Consider the following 12,485-nt stretch of genomic DNA (forward strand, 5'->3'; position numbering starts at 1 on the left):
CTGGCTGCTTCCAGAGCTGCACGGAGACAGGGCAGGCAGGGAGCCTGCCTTAGCCCCCCTGTGCTGCTGTCTGGACTTCTAGCGGCCCGGTCAGCAGTGCTGACCCTAGCCGCCAGGGTCCCTTTTCGACTGGGTATTCCGGTCGAAAACTGGATGCCTGGCAACCCTAACTTTCAGTCAGCAAGGGATTGCTGGAGGCTGCGGGTGGTTAAACTGTTATTGGCAATAATGTTCTCAAAAATAAGAGCTTGTCGTGGGATCTGCAAGGAAGGAACCTACGTCATTTGATAAAGAAGGAATAACAGAGCCTTTGTTCAGCTTGAATGGGACCTGCCTACATTTACACACACAGAAAACATTTCCAAAAGCTCCAAGCACAGCCCTTTCCAGCCTGGACCTCTCTGCAGGTTTGCACCCCCACCTCCCCTGTGATCTGCATTTCCTTTGGTCTTGGCTGCTCTGAGGAAAGCTTTTATTTTGCCAGTGCAATTTACTCTATGGTTTTGTTGTCTCGGCTTGGCTGCAGAAGGTGTCCTGGTAGCTGAGAAATGGACCCCATATAGATTAGAGCTCAGACACATCACGGCATGTGGCACAGGCTCATTCAAAAAAAATCAGCTGCTCTGTAACATCACATTTACAGTGTCTATAAGAGAGAGTTCCTTGTGTCCTGTGGAAGATGGAGCCCAAATCTAGGAAAGCCATTCACTTTTCCTGCATATATTTTATCTGCAGGATTTGTTACTGCAGGAGATCAGAGGACCAAGAACTGCAGAGGAGCTAAAAGGGAGCATTCATTGTTAGAATGAGGGTAGCAGCTAGAGGCCCCAACCAAGATCAGAGGCTCATTCTGCTTAGCAGTGTACTTACACGTAGCAAGAGACAGGTCCTGTCCTGGAGACACAGGGAAGTGGAACTGAGACCCAGAAAAAACAAGTGACTTGCCCAAGTCATACAGGAAGCCAGTGATAGAGCTTGGAATAGAACTCACCTCTCCTGAGTCCTGTGTTTCAACCACAGGACCATCCTTCCTTCTTCCTAGGCCTTGCTTTACAGTGTGAATGTAACTCACCCATGTTGGGATGTGGGGAGGGGGTTAAAATGAAGAAACAAGATCATTATAAATAGCTTAAATAACTCCTATTGAGTCCCTTGTGTGTGCAAAACTCTCACTCTAACACAAAGGTCTGAAGATTAGGGTTTAACTGATCTTCTAACACCCATGTTAGCTGCAGAAAAGATGAGCCTGAGAGAGATTACGTGAGTTACTTGCCCAAGGTCACTGTGCAAATCAATGGCAGAACTAGAGATAGCCACTTGGAAGTCTGGGTTGCCCTTCCCGTGTTCTGACCACAGGACACCACTGCCCTCACACAAATGCAAAGTTTTGGCAATGAAGATTTTGGAGTCACTGTAATACTAAATATAATAACCTACCTCTTATAGCATGCTTTTTGTCAGTAGATCTCAAGGAGGTCAGTATCATTATCCCCACTGTACCGAGGGGGAAACTGAGGAACAGATAAGGGAAGTGACTTGCATAAGGTCACCCAGCAGACTTGCACAGAGCTGGAAACAGAACCCAGATATTCTAGGTTCTGTCCAGCATTGTGTGAGCTCTATCCACTAAGCTGCATTGCCTCTCCAGACCATTCATGTTCTCTGCTGAGAGGCTGCAGCAGCATCTTTAGAGTTGAGGATCCACTGGCATTCCCACAACAAAGACCCATAATATTTACCTAGGGACTTTCCTTGTCTCATCAACATGCAAAAAAGAACAAGATTTTTATTTTCACCTTCCATATTTAAAACATAGTCTGTGCTCTGAGCCCCCCTGGCTGAACAATGCAGCAGGCTGAGAGGGTACAGAGGATCATTTTTCCCAGGCTCCTGCAGACAGCTAGGCACCAGTAAGCAACTTAAGGACTGAGAGATGTCTTAACTCTGAAATGCTTTGCTTTTGTTGGTTTGAGTCAAAGCCATAATCTATTTAGATAACGTTGCTAATGCCTCAGTTCAACATTCAACCATTTATTCTGGCCCCAAAGACCAAGGCACAGAGTGGGGGAAACATTTTCCAAGGGAAACCTGAGTTTTTACTAGTTGATCAAAAAAGAAACTGGTCTGTGGGGGATGGGGAAAGGAGGGGGAAAAGAAAGTTACTTAACATCTCTAATTAACAGAAATTTGGTCCCCTCAGGTAGCGTTAGCACTGTCCAGCAATCAGCATCTAGATCAGATTTGTTAGACAAGTAATTCACCCCTGGTTGTTGCCACTACAGAATATAAAAGATTGCCCATTTTAAAACTAGACAAGGCACTAGGAAATGTCCAGTAGCGAGCAACACCTCAATGGCAGGAAGACGGATTGGGTGGCCCTATAGGTCTTTTGAATCTTAAGCTTTCATGAGTCCGTGTAGACGGCTTAGATAGAAATATGCTGTGCATTTCTGTAGCACCTTTCAGTCAAAGCATGTGCCAGACTCTCCAGGCACCCCTCTGCTCTGGCATCCACATCAGAGATGAGCAAACAGGAAGGGAAAGGTTCTGCGGCTTAACCAAAGCCTACCATATAGAGCAAGTTATAGGCACAACCACAAATGAAACCCCAGAGTCCAGACTGCCAGTCCTTTGCTCTAACCGCCCATCCTCCATGAACCCCAAGAGCTAGGCGCTACAAAGGAAAAGCTCTACGGGCCTGGCAGAGAAAGTTGCCACACTGTCTTATCCATGCAGAGATACACAGTACTATTTGCTCCATGCCCTTTGGGGAGATTCCAAAAGTGAAGCTCACACTCTAGGATTGCTTATGCTGTGTGGTGATATTGCGCAAGAGCACCTGTAATTAGTTCCTACCCTGTTGGTTCAGCAACAGTCATGGATGGTAGCCCCACTGGCATAACACTCTGGGCTGAAGTACAGCCTGTTCTTACCTTTCCTTTGAAATTCAGCCTTTTATGAGCAGACACTGTCACTTCTGTTCTTCCTCTGTACTGTGCCCCACTTGCAGCAGAGAAAGAGAGAGAGAATTTCATCTGTGGGGCAAGTCCTGGGTTGGGACTCACCAGCAGTTCTTCTTTTCTCAGGGTTACTGTTTTGCTCCAGCCATACATGGACACAGAGGAGCCATCTTCACCGCTGATCAAAGCTGGGTAAAGTGGAACCAGTCCTAGCAATGCTTCTGGTGCAGATACAACATGGGGAGTTTTAGAAGCCGTTGGGCTGGGCTTATTGCTGTGCAAAGAGCGGAGGAGAGAAAGGAACACACTGCAGCCTACACCCTGGGTGAGCTGCTAGAGCAGTGTGGCAGCTCTACCAGGAGAGCCTACCCAAGGTACATTTTGTTATCAGGATTCTTTGGGTGAAGCGATTCAGAAATAAACAGAGTTAAAGAATGTTTTAAACCAAAAGGCTCATTCAGGCTAGAAGCCCTGCACTGAGTCTCTCAGGTAGCAACTTCACCTCATTACCACAACCCATTCCACCTGTTTCTGGTCAGCCGCACAACCTAGCAGTGATTAACTCCTTGTCTGCCAGTGCTGGGGCTGGCCTCTGTACCCTAAGATATCTCGGAAAGCACCACTGCAGATCATCAAATAGGCTTTCCATCAGCCCACAAGCTGGTGTTTCTGCATAGGAAAACTAAAAAAACTAATGTCTCCTTATCAATTTAGGTCCCCAATCCTTCAGAACTGAAACATGGGAATTACTTAATGCAGCTGAAGACAATGGGACATGCATAATTTTATACAGGTCAGCAGATATTTAAGGGTTACAGGATTGTCTGGAAGCTATGTTCTTTATCCCCCCAAGCAGGATAAGCAGCAAAGATTGTTGACTCACCCATGCATTGCCTTAGGACTGGTGTTACAAAAGATTTTCACTAGCTTTGCATTTCTCTCTCAGACATCATGATTTCTCAGCACAAATAAATCCATATTCATTGTAACTGAAAAATGCACATAGAAGACCCCTGCTCTCTGGGATAAAATGTACATTTGGATAATGAAACATCATGATCTACACATTTCTCATGCAGATCAGGACAGCTTGGTCTTGGGGACAGGACTGGAAATCAGGAGCCCTGGATTCTATTTCTGGCTCTATCACTGACCTGCTGGGTGACTCTTGGGCAAGTCACTGCATTTCTCTGTGCCTCAGTTTCCCCTCCAACCCTTTATCTGTCTTGCCTGTTTAGAATGTAAACTCTTTGAGGCCAAGACTGTTTCCAATTATTGTATAGTGCCCAGCGTGATGGGGCCCTGATCTCAGCTGGAGCCTCTGGGCAGTGCCATATTACAAATAATAATAATGGAAAAGACTACCTTTATGCAGCTTGAAATTAATCCTTAGCAAAACACACACAGGTGCAATTACATCTGATTCCAATCTAAAGCCCCAGTCCTGCAAGTCAAAGGGGTGCCCCTGTGGATCAGCTTGCAGCATCCAGACCTAAGACATTTAGCAAGGAATAATAAGTGCATTGTAGACAGCAGATAATCAACCATTAAGCGGGTGTGAGAGTTTAATTGGGGGGGAGGAGAGGATTTTTTGAACATATGATAGATGTTTTTCACTCGCTCTGAATCCATTTGCTGAAAGAAAGAGAGAGAGTGCACAAGCAAGCAAAGAATAAGAAACATCTTTTACTTATGCTATTTCTACTGGAAAGCAACTTCTTAGAGGAAGCACATTCTTTTCTTTGTCCAGGCAGTTAACTGAGCCAGACACAGTTGCCAATGGAACAAACAGTCCATTGTTTCAAGAATACAACAGAAAAGCTGGGTTCAATTCTCATCTCTTTTTACTGACAGTATTTACAGATCTGTTTGTAAAAAAGAAAACAAACAAAACTTAAAATCAAATAGTTTTTGTATTTTTACATGACTTTAGTGCTAGTGAAAAGGGCCTTATTAACAGAACTTGAAATAGAAATTGAAATCCTTTTTGTTAAGCATAGTATTAGTCAGGCACAAAGCAGCCTGTCCCCACATCCCAGGCACCTGTGAGTCTGTCTTGACAAGGAATGGTAATAACCTTTAGTAGCGAGAGGGTATGTCAGTTTTCCAGGCCTATTAATCCTCAGCCCCAATGCTGAAGCTGCCAAGAATAGAGTCTGTTAATGCCAGTGGTGATGAGGTGTCCCCTACTCATTGTACATGGGCCACCAATACATGGATCATACAGCAATGTCTTTGGTCAACCACCAGCCTGGTCTTCATTGGAATCCGTGACATAGAGATGAAAGCCACTGAGCCAGCCAGTCCCCTTTCTCCAATTAAATTTCTTTTCCCTTTACACATACCTGCTCCCCGATCCCACAAGGCTGTGCCCAGGGCAGGGCTGTAGCTGCTATAATAATACTGGTCCCACTGATAGAGGCCTCCACCTGCAGCTAGCCAACCTGTGGCCTGTCCAATCAGGAGATCAGGAACCACAAAGGCTACAGGCAGCAAGTATTCAAGGGGACTGCTCCATTCTACAAAGTGAGTCTGGACATAAGTAGGTCTGTTGGACTTCACCCTTTAATGAATAATATGTGACTCCTGACCCACACAGAATGGGCTTGGCTTAAACAACTCTTTCCAAGAGAACAATCTCAAACTCAAAAAATTGGCCTTTTCTTTGTTCTTAAGAGTCAATATCTTTCCCCTGTATGTGTGTGTGCGTATATATATCTACATATACACACACACACACACACACACAACCCCTATTACTAGGGAAGGCCAAACATCTGTTAGCAGGACTGAGGTTTCTTTCCTGTATGACAATTTTTTGGATTCTTTTAGGAATGCTTTGATATCTACATATTTCCAAGGCCTCATGGTGGGTAACAATGCCAGCTCCTTCCACATGGCTTGACAGTACTGTTGCAAGCACTCAAAGTGGGGTGAGTTGTCTAGAACAGTGTCATATGCTCTTGTGTGTGTACACACACACACACACTCTCTCTCTCTCTCTCCCCCTTCACTTTTAACTAGTGCCTCCAGTCTTTGGGAGCCAGACACCAGAGGATTCACTACAAAACAACTACACATATGCTGGGGGGCGGGGGGGGAAGAGAGATAGTAATTCAACTCCAAGTCTATTCGCATCTCAATACCAGACTCCACCTGGAAAGCTTTACATACAAATGCCACAAGAGCATTAAACATTGAGAGGACATAAAGCACAAGAAGGGGCATTAACTTACTAATGTTGCTGACAGAGGAAAAGGCTACACTTAAATACAAAGATGAGGCTAAACCAAACTATCACAGTGAAAGACATTACAACTTTGGAGGTGATGGTAGTCAGAACCCAGATCCCTATATTGTAATGGGCCCAAGCCCCTGCTGGAATTTGAGTTGTATATAATCTGGATCCAGGTTTTTCTGGCTTAAGCCCATATCTCATTAGAAGCAATTCAGTTGCTATATGGCACTTCTTATTTTTTACATATAACAATGAGAGCACAGAACCAGAATAGTGGTAAATGGGTGGGACTTGCAGTTTTGGGGTATTTACTTTTGTAGTTCAGAGGATGGTAAGGGGAGGCCATTTCCCCACTTTTTGGCAGTATCTCTCACGCAGAGAGCCCCTGATTCTCCACTGAGAGGCCTGGAAGCTAGGTTAATGGCATGTGTCTTTAACAAGAGGCAGTAAAATGCTCCATCGGCTCATGAAGGATTAAACCACCTCCCTGCTCCCTTCCCTTCCAAGTAAAATCAGTATCAAGCCAATTTCTTACAAAGCCGACATAGCTCCGAATTTCCAAATATCTTCCCCATCCCTTGCTTGGGTGATTTGACTGCTGATCACATCCCATTCTCTTCTGCTAAAGGAAGAGCAAAGAACCCCAGCCCATAACCCTAGCCCTGTATTAACCCCTAGAGGCTCCTTGCTAGGATAGGTCAACACTCTACAGCACCGTGCTACCTTAGCTCTGGGGTTCAGTGTGCTTTAGAGTGGGACTTTGGAGTTCTTCAGCTAAAAAAGGGTTAAATTTTCCCAACCATCCAAGGGATAATCTCTCCCTTATCCCCTGCTCCTGTCTCTTCTCCCCCACCCCCCTTCAAATCATGATCATAAGGCAGTCACCCTGGCACATTTCACAGTTCAGTGTCAGCAACAATGTGCTGCTTGGCTGAATGTCCATTTTTTGAGGATGCCTGTCCAGTCCCATTCTTCTGAGCCCCTCTGTTGAGATTTGGCTTCTCCTGCCGCTCGGACTGCTCTTGGGAGTCCACGGTGATCCCTGTATTTCCCTGGCTACTGTTTTCAGTGTAATAGAGGTCTTCATCCTAAATGGGTACATAGATAACAAATGCAGAGTTAGCAAAAGGAAAGGATGGACAGCAACCAGCTTAGATGCCAAGCAGGAGCTGCAAGGCTGTGAACACGTGCATGACACATAATAGCAGCAGGCAGGGATACCAGCTTCTGTCAACAGGAAGGAGGTAGGATACAGGCCTGAACTGTGGCATTGCAGTACTGTACTAAGGTTAGGCCCAGTCAGGGAGTTATTTCTTCTCAATGACCTAAAAAGCATAACACCCTGGTTTTTGTGCTGTTCAGAAAAACAGAACTAGGCTCTGCCTTCCTTGGGAGTTTGCACACCCAGCCCTGGTTTCTCCAGCTCTATTTTCCACATGGGTCAGGTAGGAAACATTTGGCATATATCCTTTCCTATCTTCATCCTGCAACTCAGATAAGCAGCTTTCAGTAATGACACAGTAGGGGCTTAAGCCACACATTCAGCAACTTAAATTTGGATACCTGTGGTGGTCTACGCACACACATGTTATTATTACCCAACTAGTCAAGTGCATTAAGAAGCAGAAGGTACGAGATAGTGTTGTAGACCAGACTAGATGGACCACTACTCTTGTTCTGCTGTGACAGCTCTGAAGGCCTTAAGTGCAGCAGATCTGACAGTAAGGCCAACAAGAGCCAGGGGCATGGGGCTGTAGGTGAAATACACTTGCCAACAGAGTATATCAGGAAGTAGATGCAGGCTGACAGAGTCTGAGGCCCTCTATTTGGCCACAAAGCCATCTACAGCATAGGCGGCAGGAGGGCAAACTTCCCACCCACACAGTCCCCTCCCAGTATGCCTCAGTCCTGCCCTGGAACGGACATCTCTTACACATAAGTGAAGTTCAGGATCTATGGCCCAATTTACTTTTTGGCTTCTTTGCTGAAACTGTCAACTGTGGTGATGGTGGTGTTTGTGATGGAGACACCTGTCCACTGGAAACTGGATTAAGATCACCAGGCTTATTTAACATAGGGAACACCAAATCACCATTAGATACCAGTGACTTTCAATCACTGCCAAGCTGGACCAGGAGGTTGGATCCAATGCCCTAGAGGTGACAAGCTCTGTATCGCGTTACCAAGCCCCTGGCTATATCATCCACTACACATGCATTGTCATTTGCATTAATGCATTTGGCAGGATCCATCCCAGAATACTGAATTCTATTAGCCTCCCACTGTATAAATGCATATGTGCAACTAGATGAACATGGTCTGACTGCACTTCATAGAAAGATTCAAGTCTCCATAAATCAGTGATAAAGAAGGAACCCCCGGAACTCAGCAAAATCTGTAAGAGGAAAAATATAGATAGAAAATATTTTCTTTCTTTCTTGATATTCTTTATTATCCCCATTTGTTAAATGGGGGAAACAACCTTTATTACAGCATAGATACAAGTCAGATGTAGAGTTTGATTTTTAAATGTAATGATTGATGAAAGGTATTTCATTTTCAATGGCAAATTCACAAGCTTTCAGAGTCTCTGGAGGAGTCTTCCCAGATGAGTTCTTACTGCCAGGCAAAAAGAACGGTTAGACCTGGAACTGATAGGGAGCAAAGGGTAGTTATCCCCAAATGAACAGTCACAGAATATTTAATATTAGAGAGGAAGAGACATTTCCTTTCACTCTTCATGATCTGAGCTCTAGCACAACTGTTTATGCCTCTCTTATCTCCATCTCCCCATTCACCACTCTCAGGCTGGATCAGTCACAGGCCCACCAAGTTTTCAGTTTCCCTGTTGGCCTGCCTGTAGTGGCACTCAAAGCAACAAGCCGTCTTGTCACACCTATTGATACATTCATAAGCTATAGGCAACTTGTACAGAGCATAAGCTGAGCCTCTCTCTCCCCCCAAACAGAGACTGTTAGTGGCGCTTAGAGGTCTTTGGCAGTGGGTCACTCCCTTAGAGAGCTTGTGACTCTGTTGCATTCCCTCCTCCGCATTCCTCCTGTATTTTGGTTTCTCTCTACTTGTTGTTTTGCCAGCTATAAGCACTAACCAGCCTCTCTCCCCTGGGGCTCCAACTCCGTCGTTTCATAAGGAAGTATCCAGCCAAACTCAGAAACGCCAGCAAGAGTCCAGATGTGACCAAGGCAATCAGCGTATTCCGGGGAATGTTCTGGTGGTGTCCAATACTCTCCAGTTTATGGGATTTTATTCCAATCTGGAAATATACCAAACAGAGCCAAGAGTCTCATAAACAGGAAACTCGTGCATGCACAACATCTGCTGAGAGCACTCCATATTTTAAAGACAACTTTGTCTTCCACCCAAGTTCTTTTAATATCTATCTATCTATCTACACACACTCTCACAGGGCTTGACCCATCTCCCAAGGAAACCAGTGGAAAGACACTCATTAGCTTCAGTGGGAGTTGAATCAGAGCTTTAGAGCCAGGCTGACAGCCCCCAAGCCCAAGATTCTCCCTCCCCAGATCAGCTACAGCACAGGCCAAAGCGGTGCAAGCTTTCCCCACACTGCCCCACCACTGTGCCTTACCCCTGACCTGCAGGCACCAACTGTAGGGGTAAGAAATCCATTGGGCATTCAGGCCTTGGCCCCTCTGGTGAGACTGACAACTTTTCTGGATGAGAAGCAATGCAGAAGCACACAGTTTTGTATAATTATTATTTTCTCCCATCTCCTGGGCCCTGGGTTGTGCACTCTGCTGAGCCTACACACCCAGGATTGAAGGAGGTTTGAGCATTAGCCCACTAAACCCAGGGTTGTGAGCTCAATCCTTAAGGGGGCCATTTAGAGATCTGGTGCAAAAATGTGTCTGGGGATTGGTCCTGCTTTGAGCAGGGAGTTGGAGTAGATGACTCCCTGAGGTCCTTTCCAACCCTGACATTCTATGACCTCACAGCTCACTTGCATTCTAAGCATCCTCCTCAGTACCCGGTGTTTATCTCCCCTAAAAGGAGTTTTCACCCACCATGAGAACGTTATGTCCTTGAGACATAGAGCACAGATGCAATAACTTAGTTCATGTTTAGCTGCTGGGTGCCATTTTTACAGGCACCTGGAGTTCAGCTTTACAAGGTATTGCAACTTCAATGGTGTATAGGGAAGATTAATGTCAGTATGGCACTTTGAAAAGTTATTATTGGGACCCAGGTCCTTTTAAAAAAAATACTACAGTACATTACAGTAATCATCCAAAGCACTGCAGCTTACAGTAGTGATACCGGAGGACTCTGTGGTAATGGTTGTACAATGCTATAGTGAGCGTGTGCATATATATATACACACACACACACACCCTGAATTTTCAGAAGTGACAAGTGATTTTGGGTCCCTAACTTGAGACACATTACAAGGCCTTGATCTTCAGAGGGTGGGTGCACAATTGTTTCTAAAAATCAGGCTCCCGTAAAGAGTCTCAGGTTAGACACCCAAAAATCACTAATTACTTTTGAATATTTAGCTCCCTCCCCCTTTTTTTTTTTTAAAGGGATACACTGGCAATGGGTACTTCATACGTATTTTGAAGTAAATAAAGTAATAAGAGATTCTGCTACTGGGCTCAGAAAATACTTGATAATGACTTCAGAAAGTTCATGGTCTTCCCAGAGGGAAAAGTGCTGAAGTGATTGTGGTTCCAGGATCCCCAAACAGATGAGGCTTCTGGGTAGGTCTGCAAAGCCTCAGAAATTCCCTGTCAGAAGAATTCTACAGGATGAGTGTAGGGCTGCCATCTGTTCTGGTTTTCCCAGGATCATCCCTTTTTTGAGGTAGCTGTCCCAGGAAATCTGTAAGGGTGCTCAGTATGTACTGTCAGCTGTCCAATTTTATGGGGTCAGGATCATTCCAGAAATGTCCTGTTTTATGTACCTCAGAGGTGGCAACCCTAGATGACTGGCTCATTGAACATTTTTAGCCCCTTTTGTACCAAACTGTGTGTTGCAATAGAATATGGCAGCATTCTTTGAAGTGCCGCCTTGTTAGTATTGGAGGACCTACAAGGCACCATGGGGGGTATATTATTCCTCACGTACCAGGGACATGAATCAGTGCTTAGATCAAAATATGTTTAGAGCACATAAACAATTTGATTAGTACAGACAGAGAAAGATCCCCTGTTTCTCCCCAAAACAGATACAGCCTAGTAAGCCTCCTCTACACATTGACTGACCTCTGACCACCTCTAGGGAACAAAGGGGTTTGATCTCTATAGCCCATTGGTGTCTGTATCCTGTGACTGCCAGCCAGGATGTCCATTAAAGTGGTGTGGTGCTGTGAATACCTATGCACTGGTATCTGGACTGAACCCATCTTATTTACAGTTGGTCACCAAATGCCCCTGAGATAGTGACAGTTTTCAGTTACCACCAACCTGGGCTGGATTTGAACTGTCAGTAAAAGACTACTTTATCCCAGCCCACAAAGCCATCCAGTCTCCCATGCTTAACTAGTTTAAAGCATTTACCTTATTTAGATCAGACTTCCGATCTCGGAGGACCTTTTCTATTGCATCTGCATCTGCAGTTTTCAAAACAGAAAGGTTGTGACACAAATGCCAACAAGTTCAATACCTGCAGTTTACATCAGTATTGAAGAGACAAAGGAGAAGCTGTGAACTCCCCATTCATTCTGCAGGAAATGCTATGTCTCAATATAAGCCAAATAAATCTCTAGTTACTTAAACTCACTTAATAGAGAAAGGAAAACAACAGTTACAGAGCTGATATGTTCTCTGAGAATTCTGCTTTCTAGTCTGTGCTTTAGTGTTAGTTTTTCTAACACGTGTTCAGATACCCCAGCTCTGCCTCCACAAACAAGTCATATATCCCCACTGTCCACCAACAGTTAACCTCCCTCTTTCCGACATAAGTCCCCACTTTCCTTCCTATCCCCCATACACAGACACAGTGGTCACAACAAAATCCAGAGACATTGGTTCCACTAACCTTTAACGCCAGCCTGAATGAGCAGCATGCAGGAGGGATCCACCTCAGATTTGGCGAGTTCAATGTGGCATGGGGGAGAAGAGAAGTGATTGTAGGATGGGGTTGTGTCACAAATCACCAAACTTAAATTTGCTCCCTTTGTCTTTAGAAAATTATTCTGCAAAATTCCCAGAAAGAAAGAGTTATTAAAAGAAACCAGACAAACCCACAAATGCTCTCCCTCAATGATATCTAAAATATATCACTAGCTTGTGTTATTGTTATCA

At 44.8% G+C, this 12,485-nt stretch overlaps 1 protein-coding gene across 19 annotated transcripts in view; it reads right to left on the minus strand.

Annotated features, from left to right (window-relative positions):
* Nucleotides 1–4,626: 4,626 nt before the first annotated feature.
* Nucleotides 4,627–12,485, minus strand: part of CD34 (CD34 molecule) — a 103,345-nt gene continuing 95,486 nt past the window's right edge. For 18 of the 19 annotated variants that reach the window (XM_039536751.1, XM_039536752.1, XM_039536757.1 and 15 more), the window contains 4 exons: nt 12,220–12,376; nt 11,739–11,791; nt 9,308–9,472; nt 4,627–7,286 (listed from right to left, as the gene is read on the minus strand). In XM_039536751.1, the coding sequence (XP_039392685.1) occupies nt 7,095–7,286; nt 9,308–9,472; nt 11,739–11,791; nt 12,220–12,376 (567 nt within the window). In that variant the 3' untranslated portion in view covers nt 4,627–7,094. Of the gene's footprint in view, nt 7,287–8,702; nt 8,818–9,307; nt 9,473–11,738; nt 11,792–12,219; nt 12,377–12,485 lie in introns of those variants that run through there. The other variant, XM_039536758.1, reaches the window with a different exon arrangement.

This window comes from Mauremys reevesii, linkage group 4 (assembly GCF_016161935.1).
Source record: "Mauremys reevesii isolate NIE-2019 linkage group 4, ASM1616193v1, whole genome shotgun sequence".
Lineage (NCBI taxonomy): Eukaryota > Metazoa > Chordata > Testudines > Geoemydidae > Mauremys > Mauremys reevesii.